Source organism: Cyphomyrmex costatus, unplaced genomic scaffold (assembly GCF_001594065.2).
Source record: "Cyphomyrmex costatus isolate MS0001 unplaced genomic scaffold, Ccosl1.0 scaffold1577, whole genome shotgun sequence".
Lineage (NCBI taxonomy): Eukaryota > Metazoa > Arthropoda > Insecta > Hymenoptera > Formicidae > Cyphomyrmex > Cyphomyrmex costatus.
The window spans coordinates 30863-49955 of record NW_017275584.1 but is presented as its reverse complement, the minus strand read 5'-3'; the positions used below and the strand labels follow the sequence as shown (position 1 = coordinate 49955).

The window sequence follows — 19093 nt, the reverse complement described above, 5'->3', positions numbered from 1 at the left end:
AAGAACAGAAGCGGATATTCGTGTGCGTTTAAAAATTGTGAAAGTACAAGTACTGAATGGAGGCGAAAGGAAACATTATTTAGATTTCCGAAAGATATAAGAAGGTAGTGCTATCTTATAGTGTACATTTCTTATTTTTATACTTAGATATGAAAAATCAGATTAATTGTGTTCTCTTAAAAGTATATCATTACAATAAATACAATCCGATACAATTGCATAAAACGTAGTTCGTGAATGTAGTTGTAGTTGTAGATTAGTATTCAAATTGTCCGCGCTGCACACTATCAATATTATGACCGACCATTTCTCTTCAGATCAAAGGTACCGACACAGAATCGACCTATTGTATGTATACTTATACTGTGAAGCAGTTGTAAGTGACGGCGTAGTGAGAACACATATGTTAAATTGCGTAGAAACAATGGATAATCAAAGTGCGAATTGCGATTCGAGTAATAAACGCGATAGAGAACGCGAATTGATAGATATAATAGAAAATAGAGCTAAGAAACGTGAAAATAAGAAATCGCGAGAAGAGAGGATCCAGATAATGGAAGATTTCATAAACAACATGAGTTCGGATACTTCGGATTCCGAGATGGACGACGAACAAGGAAGAATGGAAGACCGGATGAAGACAGCAATCCAAACATATATTGCGGCGGGTAAAAGAACAAAAAGTAAATCCGTAAAAAAGGTAATGAGCAATCATCAAGGCGAACCCATATGTCAAATATATTCAATGATTCAAGTAAAGGATCTGAGTTCGAATGAAGAAGCGACCAAGCGACCATACTACAGAGTGACGATAGATGTCATGGACAATAATATAAAACATTGTATTAGTCAACAGATTTTGAATCAAACAAACAGACGGTCCACTATGTTTTTTATAAAGATGCATTCAACCGAAACGATAGTAGACACAACGAAAGTATCGACTCAATCGGTAGTAAAAGTGCCGGAACCACAACAGAAAGTACAAACAATTGCACCCAGTGCATCAACCAATAATACCGACGACATTACGGGTGGTGCTGAATCCATTAGCGAAACAAATACCAGGCAGTCAATCCAATAATAGGCCATATTGCAAGAACCCTCACAGGAACCGTGCCTCTTATTTAAGTAGGTTGTATTAAGATAAGTTTGCTCTATCTTTCACTGCGTGAAAGATCCCTGATAGCCACCTGTCTGTGTTGTTGCTGACATGTTGCCGAAAATAAAGCGCATTTGTTTTCAGCAAATTTAAAACAAGGTGAGTGAGTCATTTGCCTGTGGTATGTACGACATCACGTGAATTCAACATGTGTTGCTGCCACCTTGCCGTGTATTTGCCATCAACGATTTATCGCTGTACGTAAAGAGCAATATAACAGTAAATTGTCAACAACATGTGTTCAGTCATACATTTCAGCAAAAATGCAACATGTCGAAAACGATTTTTTTTTTGCACTAGGGTGTTTACGACAAATGGTCGGATTTCTATCCGATCGAACAGTGGTAATCAATTGGTGCATTTCAAAACACTCTCTAGCTTAATCGGATTTTGGTGCCTGTCTGAGGAGGTAATCAGATTGAGTTGAACGGATCGTGAGGGAGGAATAATTTTGCGAATTTGCGTATGAACTTAATAAAAGCCGAATGCATAAAGACAAAGATCGAGGTACATACGTTAACTATTATTCTAATAATTATTGTGTATTTTATTCTAAAATGTATATCAATAATGGAAATATGTATAGTTTAGTAAAAGAATTTTAGAAAAGTAAATATAATCTCACTTTATTAATAAAGTGAGATTATATTTACTTTCCCGAAATTCTTTTATTAATAAAGTTTTCCAAATTTCTTTATTAGTAAAGTGAGATTATATTTACTTTTTCAAAATTCTTTTACTAAACTATACATATTTCCATTATTGATATACATTTTAGAATAAAATACACAATAATTATTAGAATAATAGTTAACGTACGTATCTCGATCTTTGTCTTTATGCACTCTGCTTTTATTAAGTTCATACGCAAAATTATTCTTCCCTCACGATCCGTTCAACTCAATCCGATTACCTCCTGAGACAGGCACCAAAATCCGATTAAGCTAGGGAGTTTTTTGAAATGCACCAATTGAGTACCACCAGAGAGAAACCTGAGAGAGGCCATGGCGGCCTTTTTCGCGTGACAGGCGAAGCCGCCGTACGCTAGCGGCACCAACATCATTTTTATAAAATGATGTGAACTACGTAACACATTTTCGACACTGTCGATACACCACGACTTTTTGGTTCGAATCTTCCCTATGTCCATGATTTTTTGGTTCGAATCTTCCCTATGTCCATGTTTATCGAACCGTTAGACAGACAAAGACAGACTATCAATCCGTCGGTGCTTGTTCCACTACAAAGAAGAAAGATTCGCGGCGGGCCGGCGCGTCGACGGTAGACACGAGCCAAGCCAGCAGAGATCTTTCCGCGATTCTTTCTCTCTCTCCCTCTCTCTCTCTCTCTCTCGCCCAGTTTTTCACATATTGCATTATTCGTCAATAATTCGGGAAGAGAAAGACTGACGATTTATGCACAGAATTTGTTGCTCAATGAATTTGTAGCCAAATTTTTCTACACATCATATACTATCAATATTCGAATTTGTTGCTAACTATGACATGAAAAACAATTAGTTTATCCCAATCGTTCCCGCACGCCGTGCATTATAAGATCTTAAATCTTGATAAAAGAATTGGTTGCATGTTGTCGCTATAAAAATATTCCTCGTAATATACACCATCGAAATATGACAACATATAAATTTGTTGCTCACTCTGAAGCGTGAAAAATGATTTGTTTATACGGATCGGCGCCCGTGCCGAGAACTTTATTCTCTTTAAACATTGCTCAGAGAAGTTGTCGTTCGTATATATTTGGTATCGAAATGTTCCTCGTAACATGCACTATCGAAATACGACAATATCTGAATTTGTTGCTCATACTGAAGTGTGAAAAATGATTCGTTTATGCGGTTCGGCGCCCGTGCTGAAAACTTTATTCTCTTTAAACATTGCTCAGAGAAATTGTCGTTCGTATGTATTTGGTATCGAAATGTTCCTCGTAACATGCACTATCGAAATATGACAACATCTGAATTTGTTGCTCACACTGAAGTGTGAAAAATGATTCGTTTATGCGGATCGACGCCCGTGCCGAGTACTTTATTCTCTTAAACATTGCTCATAGTCCAGTCACTTTGGAACAAAAAAGGGCATATAAATGAAGAAATTCCGACCAAGCTATAAATTGCTAAATACCTTCATTTAGGCGAGAGAAATGATGTCTGAAAAGTTCCCAACGTTAGCTTGTACGCTAAGTCTTTTATCGAGCGTACAAGGTTTGAAATTCCGGTTTTTCGCGGTTATCTTCTTTCCTATCAGTTTTACGGCCAAAGTAGGTCTATAATAAAAGAAAGATAATAGAATTCTCTATAAAATTCTCTAATGGTCGTACTTCGTACGACCAATAGTTCTCGAGATAGATTTCTTTTAAGTGACTTCTTATTTTCGAGCGTTACGTAAATTTGTTCTATCTTCGCGAATATCTCAAATTTGGATACATCTACGTGCAAAACGCACATAACAAGATCGAAAGAGTATTTAATTACCTACAAAATGGGTTTTTATTGAGTGTCGTACGATCGCTAGTTCCGGAGATATCATTTTTTAAAGGCATTTTGACTTGTGAATATTTTGAAAATGAGAATGTTTCCTCGTTAGTATATCGGTAATACCTTATATACGGCTACTCCTACGCCAAAAATAGTTATCATCAAAACGAAAGATTATTAAATTCCCTGCATTTTGGTCTTCTAATGGTTTGTATACGGCTAATATATAATTACTGAGATACAGCTGAAAAATCTTTATTATACGTGTTTCTGCGTACATTTTTGTAAATAACTTACTTCTGATTTGTCTGAGGTGAAAAATGTTTAGAAATTATGTGGAAGCTTATAAAATTGTCTTTAAAATGAGATTTTTTTGAACCTCGTCCGATGAATAGTTTCCGAGATACACCCTTTGGAAAATTCCGTAATGTACTGATTTTATGATAAAATCGGACTTTTTGTACAAACAAACATATGTAATGACGATAGAAAAATTAATATCCATATTTTTCTGTTAGTTTACATATATATGTACACGATCCTGTATCGGCGATAGTTTAAAAAATTTAATTTTTGAAAAACAGTTGCTATAAGAATGCTTGTTTTTTGAGCTTTTGGCATAAAAAGGCGATTTGCGATACCTTTTTTGTAAATATTTTAATTTCTGCATGGTACACGTAAAAAATACCTTATATAAAAATTGAAGCTTATAAAATTTCCTACAAAATGGTGGGTTGCTAATTTATACGCGATAAACGTTGACCGACATACCAGACGTTTGAAAACGGGATTTCTTTTTCCTAATTTTGTGCCTTCATTTTCATGGTCGATAATAATAGCAAAAAAAGTTTATTTGCAAAATTTTTAAGACGACGTACGTTTCTGAGCTCATAATATATGATATTTGTTTTTATTTGGCACTTGGACCATATTTTTAGGACAAATAGTATTCGAGATATACTATAGGAAAGTGGATCTGTGAAGCTAGCACGACATTCTATCGATATCAAAAAAATTACAACAGTTCCAGTAGCACTTTTCATAGTTCTACAGTTCTACCTAAAAACAAAAAATAGTTCCGCAGTTTTATTATGAAAAAACTAAAATTGAAAATATGGCGTACAAACTTCGCGAATCTGGCACGTCAGTTTTCCTCTAAAGTACGAGAAAAAAATAAATATTTGCATTTTTAGCAACAGTTCCCCATAGTTCTACTAAAAACCTACTAAGATATGCATTTTCAAAACAAAATAATAACATTTTACAATTTTTATACATCCCATATATAGAAAATGGCATAAAACTTCTAGAAAAAGTGACGTGCTGACTATTTCTATCAGTTTCAACGGTAGTTCTCGTTAGTTCTCACAGAGTTCTATGCATCGCAATCATTTTTAAGCAGAGTTCCGGCCTCTACATAATTTTAATCAATTTTTTAATACCTGAGTCCAGCACGATACTTGTAGAAAAAGTGACGTACTGACTATATGTATCAGTTCTAACGGCAATTCTCGTTAGTTCTCACAGTGTTCTATGTAATATCATATATATAAAAATTTTATGAAACATTAATAAAAGTTCAACACAATTGCAATACTTACTTTTTCAGTAATGATATTACATAGTAATCAACCTTCAACCCACTTCTCATCTAATCCACTGTATTTAACAGACAATAATTAAATATATTAAGAGTAAAAATATACTACATTTGGATTACAAAAGTATAAAAAATGAAGAAGTATTCAATAATGTTATATAAAAATATCTAAATGACATATCTCATGAGTACATACATATATCATAATGTATGGCACTTAATCTGTCTAGTAAAAGCGTGACAGGCCTATCTCAAAGAAAAATGGATTATTAGCCTTAAATTTATATTGATTGTTTTTAGTAGGATTCACGTCACTTTTTCTAGAAGTTTTATGCCATTTTCTATATATGGGATGTATAAAAATTGTAAAATGTTATTATTTTGTTTTGAAAATGCATATCTTAGTAGGTTTTTAGTAGAACTATGGGGAACTGTTGCTAAAAATGCAAATATTTATTTTTTTCTCGTACTTTAGAGGAAAACTGATGTGCCAGATTCGCGAAGTTTGTACGCCATATTTTCAATTTTAGTTTTTTCATAATAAAACTGCGGAACTATTTTTTGTTTTTAGGTAGAACTGTAGAACTATGAAAAGTGCTACTGGAACTGTTGTAATTTTTTTGATATCGATAGAATGTCGTGCTAGCTTCACAGATCCACTTTCCTATAGTATATCTCGAATACTATTTGTCCTAAAAATATGGTCCAAGTGCCAAATAAAAACAAATATCATATATTATGAGCTCAGAAACGTACGTCGTCTTAAAAATTTTGCAAATAAACTTTTTTTGCTATTATTATCGACCATGAAAATGAAGGCACAAAATTAGGAAAAAGAAATCCCGTTTTCAAACGTCTGGTATGTCGGTCAACGTTTATCGCGTATAAATTAGCAACCCACCATTTTGTAGGAAATTTTATAAGCTTCAATTTTTATATAAGGTATTTTTTACGTGTACCATGCAGAAATTAAGATATTTACAAAAAAGATATCGCAAATCGCCTTTTTATGCCAAAAGCTCAAAAAACAAGCATTCTATAGCAACTGTTTTTCAAAAATTAAGTTTTAAGCAGAGTTCCGGCCTCTACATAATTTTAATCAATTTTTTAATACCTGAGTCCAGCACGATACTTGTAGAAAAAGTGACGTACTGACTATATGTATCAGTTCTAACGGCAATTCTCGTTAGTCCTCACAGAGTTCTATGCATCGCAATCATTTTTAAGCAGAGTTCCGGCCTCTACATACTTTTAATCAATTTTTTAATACCTGAGTCCAGCACGATACTTGTAGATAAAGTGACGTGCTGACTATTTATATCAGTCTAACGGCAATTCTCGTTAGTCCTCACAGAGTTCTATGCATCGCAATCATTTTTAAGCAGTGTTCCGGCCTGTACATATTTTTAATCAATTTTTTAATATCTGAGTCTGTCTAGTAAGAGCGTGGCAGGAGATACCAGTCTATTATATACGCATCTGGTGACTGGACTGCTAGTTATATAAAATTGCATTTTGGCCATAATCCTATGCGCGCCGAACTATCGTCGGTCTTGAAACGCAACTCCTAATCATCTGAAATAACGTCCCCTTAATCAAATTGTAATACTAAACGCATCATTTCGCCCGCGTAATTTTAAAATTTAAATTGTAATAAGGCTCAATAAATTTAAAACTAATGAGAGAATAGGGCTACGAGCCATAGATTCATTAAAATCTTTAATCTTATTTATTCTAATATATTGCGAAGAATATCACGTAATGTTGGCGTTTCGTCCCGAAAATTTTTATATAACATTATTGAATACTTCTTCATGTTTTATATTTTTGTAATCCAAATGTAGTATATTTTTACTCTTAATATATTTAATTATTGTCTGTTAAATACAGTGGATTAGATGAGAAGTGGGTTGAAGGTTGATTACTATGTAATATCATTACTGAAAAAGTAAGTATTGCAATTGTGTTGAACTTTTATTAATGTTTCATAAAATTTTTATATATATGATATTACATAGAACACTGTGAGAACTAACGAGAATTGCCGTTAGAACTGATACATATAGTCAGTACGTCACTTTTTCTACAAGTATCGTGCTGGACTCAGGTATTAAAAAATTGATTAAAATTATGTAGAGGCCGGAACTCTGCTTAAAAATGATTGCGATGCATAGAACTCTGTGAGAACTAACGAGAACTACCGTTGAAACTGATAGAAATAGTCAGCACGTCACTTTTTCTAGAAGTTTTATGCCATTTTCTATATATGGGATGTATAAAAATTGTAAAATGTTATTATTTTGTTTTGAAAATGCATATCTTAGTAGGTTTTTAGTAGAACTATGGGGAACTGTTGCTAAAAATGCAAATATTTATTTTTTTCTCGTACTTTAGAGGAAAACTGACGTGCCAGATTCGCGAAGTTTGTACGCCATATTTTCAATTTTAGTTTTTTCATAATAAAACTGCGGAACTATTTTTTGTTTTTAGGTAGAACTGTAGAACTATGAAAAGTGCTACTGGAACTGTTGTAATTTTTTTGATATCGATAGAATGTCGTGCTAGCTTCACAGATCCACTTTCCTATAGTATATCTCGAATACTATTTGTCCTAAAAATATGGTCCAAGTGCCAAATAAAAACAAATATCATATATTATGAGCTCAGAAACGTACGTCGTCTTAAAAATTTTGCAAATAAACTTTTTTTGCTATTATTATCGACCATGAAAATGAAGGCACAAAATTAGGAAAAAGAAATCCCGTTTTCAAACGTCTGGTATGTCGGTCAACGTTTATCGCGTATAAATTAGCAACCCACCATTTTGTAGGAAATTTTATAAGCTTCAATTTTTATATAAGGTATTTTTTACGTGTACCATGCAGAAATTAAAATATTTACAAAAAAGGTATCGCAAATCGCCTTTTTATGCCAAAAGCTCAAAAAACAAGCATTCTTATAGCAACTGTTTTTCAAAAATTAAATTTTTTAAACTATCGCCGATACAGGATCGTGTACATATATATGTAAACTAACAGAAAAATATGGATATTAATTTTTCTATCGTCATTACATATGTTTGTTTGTACAAAAAGTCCGATTTTATCATAAAATCAGTACATTACGGAATTTTCCAAAGGGTGTATCTCGGAAACTATTCATCGGACGAGGTTCAAAAAAATCTCATTTTAAAGACAATTTTATAAGCTTCCACATAATTTCTAAACATTTTTCACCTCAGACAAATCAGAAGTAAGTTATTTACAAAAATGTACGCAGAAACACGTATAATAAAGATTTTTCAGCTGTATCTCAGTAATTATATATTAGCCGTATACAAACCATTAGAAGACCAAAATGCAGGGAATTTAATAATCTTTCGTTTTGATGATAACTATTTTTGGCGTAGGAGTAGCCGTATATAAGATATTACCGATATACTAACGAGGAAACATTCTCATTTTCAAAATATTCACAAGTCAAAATGCCTTTAAAAAATGATATCTCCGGAACTAGCGATCGTACGACACTCAATAAAAACCCATTTTGTAGGTAATTAAATACTCTTTCGATCTTGTTATGTGCGTTTTGCACGTAGATGTATCCAAATTTGAGATATTCGCGAAGATAGAACAAATTTACGTAACGCTCGAAAATAAGAAGTCACTTAAAAGAAATCTATCTCGAGAACTATTGGTCGTACGAAGTACGACCATTAGAGAATTTTATAGAGAATTCTATTATCTTTCTTTTATTATAGACCTACTTTGGCCGTAAAACTGATAGGAAAGAAGATAACCGCGAAAAACCGGAATTTCAACCCTTCTACGCTCGATAAAAGACTTAGCGTACAAGCTAACGTTGGGAACTTTTCAGACATCATTTCTCTCGCCTAAATGAAGGTATTTAGCAATTTATAGCTTGGTCGGAATTTCTTCATTTTTATGCCCTTTTTTGTTCCAAAGTGACTGGACTATGAGCAATGTTTAAGAGAATAAAGTACTCGGCACGGGCGTCGATCCGCATAAACGAATCATTTTTCACACTTCAGTGTGAGCAACAAATTCAGATGTTGTCATATTTCGATAGTGCATGTTACGAGGAACATTTCGATACCAAATACATACGAACGACAATTTCTCTGAGCAATGTTTAAAGAGAATAAAGTTTTCAGCACGGGCGCCGAACCGCATAAACGAATCATTTTTCACACTTCAGTATGAGCAACAAATTCAGATATTGTCGTATTTCGATAGTGCATGTTACGAGGAACATTTCGATACCAAATACATACGAACGACAATTTCTCTGAGCAATGTTTAAAGAGAATAAAGTTTTCAGCACGGGCGCCGAACCGCATAAACGAATCATTTTTCACACTTCAGTGTGAGCAACAAATTCAGATATTGTCGTATTTCGATAGTGCATGTTACGAGGAACATTTCGATACCAAATACATACGAACGACAGCTTCTCTGAGCAATGTTTAAGAGAATAAAGTTCTCGGCACGGGCGCCGATCCGCATAAACAAATCATTTTTCACGCTTCAGAGTGAGCAACAAATTCAGATGTTGTCATATTTCGATAGTGCATGTTACGAGGAACATTTCGATACCAAATACATACGAACGACAACTTCTCTGAGCAATGTTTAAGAGAATAAAGTTCTCGGCACGGGCGCCGATCCGCATAAACAAATCATTTTTCACGCTTCAGAGTGAGCAACAAATTCAGATGTTGTCATATTTCGATAGTGCATGTTACGAGGAACATTTCGATACCAAATACATACGAACGACAATTTCTCTGAGCAATGTTTAAAGAGAATAAAGTTTTCAGCACGGGCGCCGAACCGCATAAACGAATCATTTTTCACACTTCAGTATGAGCAACAAATTCAGATATTGTCGTATTTCGATAGTGCATGTTACGAGGAACATTTCGATACCAAATATATACGAACGACAACTTCTCTGAGCAATGTTTAAAGAGAATAAAGTTTTCAGCACGGGCGCCGATCCGTATAAACAAATCATTTTTCACGCTTCAGAGTGAGCAACAAATTTATATGTTGTCATATTTCGATGGTGTATATTACGAGGAATATTTTTATAGCGACAACATGCAACCAATTCTTTTATCAAGATTTAAGATCTTATAATGCACGGCGTGCGGGAACGATTGGGATAAACTAATTGTTTTTCATGTCATAGTTAGCAACAAATTCGAATATTGATAGTATATGATGTGTAGAAAAATTTGGCTACAAATTCATTGAGCAACAAATTCTGTGCATAAATCGTCAGTCTTTCTCTTCCCGAATTATTGACGAATAATGCAATATGTGAAAAACTGGGCGAGAGAGAGAGAGAGAGAGGGAGAGAGAGAAAGAATCGCGGAAAGATCTCTGCTGGCTTGGCTCGTGTCTACCGTCGACGCGCCGGCCCGCCGCGAATCTTTCTTCTTTGTAGTGGAACAAGCACCGACGGATTGATAGTCTGTCTTTGTCTGTCTAACGGTTCGATAAACATGGACATAGGGAAGATTCGAACCAAAAAATCATGGACATAGGGAAGATTCGAACCAAAAAGTCGTGGTGTATCGACAGTGTCGAAAATGTGTTACGTAGTTCACATCATTTTATAAAAATGATGTTGGTGCCGCTAGCGTACGGCGGCTTCGCCTGTCACGCGAAAAAGGCCGCCATGGCCTCTCTCAGGTTTCTCTCTGGTACCACTGTTCGATCAGATTAGAAATCCAGCCATTTGTCGTAAACACCCCTTATTCTTCTTAAAAAGTATAAAATAAGTAAATAATAAATTCTTCTTCCTGTCGAAGTTTTCACCTTATTATACTTTTAAGAATTCAATTATAATTAAAAACTAACTTCGAAAGAAAAGGGCACTAGGAGTCAAGCGCAGATAACTTCACGCAACGCCGATATATATCAAGCAAATCTATTTATTACAAACAATTAAGCTTACATGTTTCGGCTCATTTTTGAGCCTTCTTCAAAGACAATAAAAATTACATAAATAAATTATAATTTAAAAATAACAAAGTATAAAAAGATGTTTAAACATAGTGAGCTACCTCACAACCAAGAAATAAATTCTGATGACAATTTCATCTTAAAGAACACAATCAAATGAATAAAAAAAAAGAAAGGCAAGAAATAAATAGAGAGCTGAAATTCTGGGAAAATAATTTTCTAGAATCTCTCTCAGAAAAATAATAATTTCCAAATTAAATTTATCATAATTACAATCATTTTACCGGGAGTGAGGAAACTCACCATGTTCACAACGATACTGTATCGCAAACAATCTCAAGACAGATCTTCAGAATAATTTAGGCCAATCAGTTTCAGACACAGTGAGTCACAACAAATATTTTGACAGTATTAAATTAAATTATCAAATCACAATATCAAATGCTAAGACTCAACCACTGTGCACAAGCGAGACTGACTAGACAGACGTGACAGACAACAAAGCTATTTATATCCTGTCTATGATCGGGAAGTAGACCTTGGGAAGCCCCTCCATGTCTGTCTGTAAATTAAGTCCGTGTGCTTGTCTCCTGATGGATATCATTTTCGAAATAAGTCTCTTTGTATAGTGTGGTTCATCATCCAATATTCTGACGTTATCCCAATCAAATTCATGATCCTCATGCAACCGGTGCTCCGTTTATACGACGCTGCAAGTGGACGTGTTCCATCTGATATGATTCCTATGTTCCGCAATTCTCGACTTTAGTTGTCTGCACGTTTGTCCCACATAACTTGCATCGCAATTCTTACAAGAAATTTTATAAGCAACTCCTGACTTCTTTTCACGCGGCAAGAGATATTTATGCACTCTAATAAATTCAAGCAATTTAAGAATTATTGTACGTTTCAATTATAATTATATATTTATAATTCCATTCCTCACGGATATGTCTATATACTTATACTATAGATCGCTAACTTGGGCTTTAGCCAATAGTAGATAAAAGGCTAGAAAATAGTCGCACCCGCTGTTTTATAAATTACTTTAAAGCATTTAAAGTAAGAGAGAGTTAAAAATTATTTTGTATAATAGAAATAAGTAATAATACAATATTATTAATATAATAATGTACAACAACAAAATTCATGCATTTAAAGATAAAATTGAAAAAAATTATCGAGCAGAATAATTATAGAACAGAAAATCTTATTTTAAACTCAGTTTTAAAATATATATAAATAATTAACACTTAGAATAAAATCACATTTAATTTTTTAAGAAATTAGTTATAATTATTACAATCTACATTTTAATTCACGCGGGCGAAATAATGCGTTTGAAATCACAATTTGATTAAGGGGACGTTATTTCAGATTATTAGAGTTGCGTTTCAAAACCGACAATAGTTCGACACGCAATTTGGGAGGACTTTTCAGATAGAGTTGCGTTTCAAGACCGACGATTGTTCGGCACGCAAGTTGGGGGGTGGGAGGGAAATACATATATTACTTTAGATAAATATTGCGAAGAATATTACTACGTCGACCCGCCATCAGAGGTCTATAGATATTCGCAAATTTCTCGCAAGTGCTTTGATACGCGTATATCTCTTTATATACAATATTTAAAATCTCAACTAGATACAGGCGTATAAGGTAGATTTCCATTACAATACCTTACTGATGAGTCCAGTAGTGGAAGCCGGGACAAAACGCCAACATTACGTGATATTCTTCGCAATATATTAGAGTAAATTAAAGATTTTAACGAATTTATTGGCTCGTAGCCCTGTTTCTCTTTATTAGTTTTAGTTATAATTATTATTTATTTATTATATTATTTCTTATTAATTAATTATTAATTAATTAATTTATTTATTAAAAAAAAATGGTTAATAATCGTGCTGCGCGCCTTTGCAGCTTGTAATGGCGCGGCCTTGCGATTGTTGCCCAAGCGTTTCCCGCGGTAATCACTTCGAAGGAGCTTGGTCGAGAAATGAAGTTTTCTCTGATTTAAAGCACTTTACTAAGTGAGCCTCCAGTGCAGGCAAAGAATTATACACAAAACACTGCCGAATTACGGTTGACGGCGCGATAACAAGAAGGATCGTCAGCAAACGAGACGGTGCGCGTGCTATAGTCGAGAGCGGCCATTGATTTCTGGTCGTTGATCGAAGAATATGCGCGGTACGCTAGTGCGCAGCAGATCGATCCATTCGGTCGATTTCGTGAACCGTCGTTATAACGGAAGGGGAATTAAAGACGAGTACTGAACAAAAATTATATAAAATATAGGGTCGTTTTCGACATCTCATTGGCTACAACATAAAGATTAAATGTATTTCAACCTATTTAACAAATATATACGATAGAAGCACAGATATCATTATCTTCCTTTGTTACCGTCATGTTGCTCTTACGTTATCGAAAATGAATGATAAATCAAAAAAATTTCCATGAATGAAATCAATCTGTTGACAACAAAATGAGCAACAGTTGTTCACCGTTTGCTCTGAATCTGCTGTCATTAAACGTTTCAAATCTGCCCTCGTGTTGTTGAGTACGTATGATTATAAGTATATTACGTTTTCAGTAAATATACAGCAATTAATCGAAATTTTGTGCACAGCATTAAATTGTATGATTTTGCAAAACATGCTTGGTTATCAGGGATATCGCGCAGGCGAGGTGTTTGCAATTGCCTTCGAAATCTTGAAGAGCGGGTTGCGTCGCATCTCGTATTCTGAGATCGCAGCCAAATATAGTAATTAACGAAATACAGATACTTACCGTTGGAGAAAATATTACAATTCTAGATGCAGAACAGCCTTAGAGGATCAGCAGCAGAAGATACCAGCAGGAACATAATGGATCCACCCACGACCTACAAGGAAAAGAAGAAAATTAGTTTTAAGAATTGATATTGATATTATTATATTAAAGTTAGAAAAAGGATTATTATATATTTTATAAAGTCATAGATAATATAAAGAGATAAAAGACTAAAGTACAAATACATTATAGAAAAATGTTTTGATAAAAGCTTTATTTATAATGAAGTTAAATATAAAAGATTTTTGATAGTGTTCTACATATTATATTTGAGAAATATATATTTTAATATTTTTTGACACATTTGATATGTTCTTAACATTAATGATAAAAATAATGACCTGTTATGGGCCTTCTACAATAAGCCATAAGTCATAAATCGGAAGTAAGAAACTAAAAATTGACGACTGTGATTGGTCCATTTCTATCTTATGACTTATGATTTGTGACTTACGGCTTATTGTAGAAGGCCCATTATGCTTCAGGTCTTAATCCCTGGATCCTAAAATTCAACCAATAAAGCTGCCAGTTCTAACCGAAATTTGAACTCTATTGGCTGAATTTTAGGATTAAAGACCTTAAGATCGAAGTATAAACCAGGCATTAACATGGGTTGTATATGGAGCCCATATATGTAATACTACTATATGGCTAGTGCCTATAAGAGAGAGTGAGAGGAAGCGGTCCCAGAACCACGGTGCGGGAATATATATTTCCCTCTCTTTCTAAGAGTACTTTGAGTGTTGTTCGCATGCGTTGGATTGATTGCATCCGCCAATAGGAAAATAGAGTGCGATCAGTGAGATGACGCGAACAGGTTATGCTCGTTATGCTTATTAGATGTGTGCTGTTGTACACAGGCAAAAATGGTCAAGATATGTTATTTATGTGGCAAAAAGCCTAATGCGCCTAATGCGACTGAAAACATTAGTTTGCATAGGTATGAAATAGGTATTAGTTTGCACTGATTATCATGAAATTTCTGTAAGGGATTGCACTGTATTCTTATATACATAACGGCAATCTTGAAAAAGTTTATTTCATAAAATTAGGATTAATTTATTTATTCCGACTAAACTGACTCTGTTAACTGTAACAAGGTTATACCCTGAAGCGGAATCAATCACTTTTTCCTTCTTCCTTACACATATATGTATATTTATCCTTCTATTTATTATTGATGGAGGGGATGATCCGACGCATGCGCACAACGTTCAAAGTACGCTGAGAAAGAGAGAGAAGTATATTCCCGCACCGTGGTTCTGGGACATGGACTTCTCTCTCATCTAGCCATATAGTAGTATTACATATATGATGGAGCCTTCCATTCTTCTTCTCCCTGTTCTTAGAGTCCTAGATATCAGAGAAGCGCAACCGGCTTAAGTCAGTATCGCAAAATTACTAAGAAAAGTATTAAAAATGGCGTCTTTTGCAGACGAAATATGAAATCCACCAATCGTCTATTAGTCAGCCATTTTTAATACCACTGAATGAATGTCATGATTGGCTGACAGTCAGCTAATCAGGACGCGGAACATCGGTTGCGCTTCTCTGATATCTAGGACTCTACCTGTTCTTTGGTGTCTAGCGAAACTTCTATCGGCCGCCACTAGGAGCGTCACAGAGAAATTTTTGCATCGAAAATCCAGCAGGAAAACAAGCACCGTGTGTGCCGCATTTAAATTGCGTAGAAACAATGGATAACCAAAGTGCGAATAGTGATTCGAGTAATAAACGCGATAGAGAACGCGAACTGATAGATATAATAGAAAATAGAGCTAAGAAACGCAAAAATAATGAATCGCGAGAAGGGAGGATCCAGATGATGGAAGATTTCATAAACAACATGAGTTCGGATACTTCGGATTCCGAGACGGACGACGAACAAGAAAGACCGGAAGATCGGATGAAGACAGCAATCCAAAAATATATTGCGGCGGATAAAAGAACAAAAAGTACATACGTAAAAAAGGTAATGAGCAATCATCGAGGCGAACCCATATGTCAAATATACTCAATGATTCAAGTAAAGGATCTGAGTTCGAATGAAAAAGCGACCAAGCGACCGAACTACAGAGTGACGATAGATGTCATGGACAATAATATAAAACATTATATTAGTGAACTTACAACCGAACATGCACAGATTTTGGATCAATCAAATAGACGGTCCACTATGTTTTTTAAAGAAATACAATCAACCAAACCGATAGTAGACACAACGAAGGTATCGACTCAATCGGTAGTAAAAGTGCCGGAACCACAACAAAAAGTACAAACAATTGCACCCAGTGCATCAACCAATACTACTGACGACATTACGGGTAGTGCTGAATCCATTAGCGAAACAAATACCAGAGCAATCAATCCAACAACAACAGGCCATATTCCCGGAAACCTCCCAGGAGTCGTCCCTTTTTTTTAATCAGATTGTATTAAGGTAAATTTGCTCTATCTCCCACTGCGTGAAAGATATCGCAGGCGAAGTGTTTGCAACCGCCTTTGAAATCTCAAAGAGCAGGTTGCGTCACATTTCGTATTCTGAGATCGCAGTCAAATATAATAATTAACCTGAAATACAGATACTTACCGTTGGAGAAAATATCACAATTCCAGGTGCAGAAGGAACAGCCTTGGAGGGTCAGGAGCAGGGGATACCAGCAGGAACGATAATGGATTCACCGACGATCTAGAAAGAAAAGAAGAAAATTAGTTTTAAGAATTGAGAGATATTGATATTTTTATATTAAAGTTAGAAAAAGGATTATTATATATTCTATAAAGTTTAAGGCCCGTATTAGAACTTACTTTTATCGATAAAAGCGCGCTTTTATCTCTGAAATTCTGTAGTATACGTGACGTAAACTATAGCATGTTAGCGCGTTTTGAATACGGGCCTAAAATTTTAAATATAAAGTCGTAGATAATATAAAGACTAAAGAGATAAAAGACTAAAGTACAAATACATTATAGAAAGATGTTTTGATAAAAGCTTTATTTATAATGAAGTTAAATATAAAAGATTTTTGATAGTGTTTTACATATTATATTTGAGGAATATATATATATATTTTAATATTTCGACACATTTGACATGTACACTTATTTCCACTCGTATAGTTTAGATAAAATAAAATAAATATCGCGGTTACTGAAATAAGATATAGGCCGGTATTCATAGTCGGTTCTTACAGGGAGAAACCTCTTTGGCCGGTATTCATAATCTGTTCTTATTTCAAGAGTGTCTTAAGACGCGAATGCAGCCATTTGATTGATTCGTGACATCTTAATGCCTGGTTTATGCTTCAGGCTTAATCCCAAGATCCTAAAATTCAACCAATAAAGCTGCCAGTTCTAACCGAAATTTGAACTCTATTGGTTGAATTTTAGGATTAAGACCTTAAGATCGAAACATAAACCAGGCATAAGACTGTACTTAAGGGGATCCTAAAGCAGGTCTGTATTACCGACAAAATCGTACAATTTTTGTATCGTAAACACTTTTTTTGTCATTCACAGATTCGAAAATCCTTTTACAGAATTAAAGTATACGCATTAATACGTATCTATGAGATAGAATCTATGCTGAAAACGATAAAAAATTTCAAAATTGATTTCTTCTTTACCATTTTTTAGTCCAATATGGCGCTTCAGAGCTGTCACATCGTTGCACGTCGTAATAACATTTGTTTTATATAAAAGCTGCGCAATCTGTATGTACATACACCCACGGTAATTAATTCTGTCCCTCGGAAATTTTCACAAAATGAAAAGTGACTTCCTTTCTATATTAATTGTCATGCACGATAAGGTTCAAGCGGGGAGCACAGACTTTTGCATAACGCATAAAGCATGTGCATAAGGAATTTCATTGGTCCATTTTCTTATGCATGAGTCAATGGACCAATCAAATTCTTTATGTATATGGTTTATGCGTTATGCAAAAGTCTGTGCTCCCCGCTTCAGTCGTAACGTTAATCGTGCATGGATTGTGACAATTAATATAGAAAGGTGGTCATTTTTTATTTTGTGAAATTTTCCGAGGGACAGAATTAATTACCGTGGGTGTACTTAAGAAATAGTAGTCCACAGATACGTAGTTTGCATGAAGAAACAGCGTGGAGTGCTTAGGGTGCGGTCGAGTTGCCACTACGAATGCTTCGAAGCGTTTGATTAACCAATCAGAAGAAAGAATTTTACAAATTAATCAATCAAGAAACGCTTCGAAGTATTGGTAGTGGTAACTCGACCGCACCCTTAGAATTAGATTTAGGTCGGTATTCATAGTCAGTTCTTATATTCAAGACCATCTTATACCTGGTTTATGCTTCGGTCTTAAGGTCTTAATCCTAAAATTCAGCCAATAGAGTTCAAATTTCGGTTAGAACTGGCAGCTTTATTGGTTGAATTTTAGGATCTTGGGATTAAGACCTGAAGCATAAACCAGGCATTAAGTTCAGTCTTAAGATGTCACGAACCAATCAAATGGCTGCATTCGCGTCTTAAGACATTACTTAAGACAGTCTTCAAATAAGAACTGACTATGAATACCGGCCTTAGACACTTTATCGCGACGAATTTACGATACGAAAATTGACAGATAATGTGACTGCGTGCATCACTGTCTGCGTGAGATGTAGGGTGCGGTCGAGTTGCCACTACGAATGCTTCGAAGCGTTTGATTATCCAATCAGTAGAAAGAATTTTACAAATTAACCAATCATGAAATGCTTCGAAGTATTCGTAGTGGCAACTCGACCGTAGTGACCCTCTAATAAGAGTCTGGACACGTGAAGTCCGCCATTATTCGTCGAAATTGTGCGAGAGAGAAAAAATCATGCTATCTCATTCTAGTGGCGCTGTAAGTTGTAGCTGATTGTAGCTCTACAAACTTCATAGTTTCTGTTTCTGTTTCGTCTCGCCTCATGCATCGTATCATTTTTAAGACCAGGACCATTAATATTCGAAGAAGAAGAAGAATCATTATGATTAATATTATTATATTA

At 34.7% G+C, this 19093-nt stretch overlaps 2 protein-coding genes across 2 annotated transcripts; both read left to right on the top strand.

The window, feature by feature from the left end:
* Positions 1-412: 412 nt before the first annotated feature.
* LOC108771384 (uncharacterized) lies at positions 413-14139 on the top strand. Its single transcript, XM_018536657.1, has 2 exons — positions 413-1131; positions 14072-14139. Exon 1 carries the CDS (start codon positions 425-427, stop codon positions 1082-1084), a length of 660 nt encoding a protein of 219 aa, XP_018392159.1. The 5' UTR covers positions 413-424; the 3' UTR covers positions 1085-1131; positions 14072-14139.
* Positions 14140-15723: 1584 nt separating this feature from the next.
* On the top strand, positions 15724-16785 carry LOC108771385 (uncharacterized). Its single transcript, XM_018536658.1, has 2 exons — positions 15724-16527; positions 16704-16785. The coding sequence occupies exon 1, from the start codon at positions 15784-15786 to the stop codon at positions 16510-16512; it is 729 nt and encodes a 242-aa protein (XP_018392160.1). The 5' UTR covers positions 15724-15783; the 3' UTR covers positions 16513-16527; positions 16704-16785.
* The last annotated feature ends 2308 nt before the right edge of the window (positions 16786-19093 follow it).

Coding starts and splice junctions, on each gene's coding strand:
- LOC108771384 (XM_018536657.1), top strand. CDS start 425: ATGGATAATCAAAGTGCGAATTGCGATTCGAGTAATAAACGCGATAGA.
- LOC108771385 (XM_018536658.1), top strand. CDS start 15,784: ATGGATAACCAAAGTGCGAATAGTGATTCGAGTAATAAACGCGATAGA.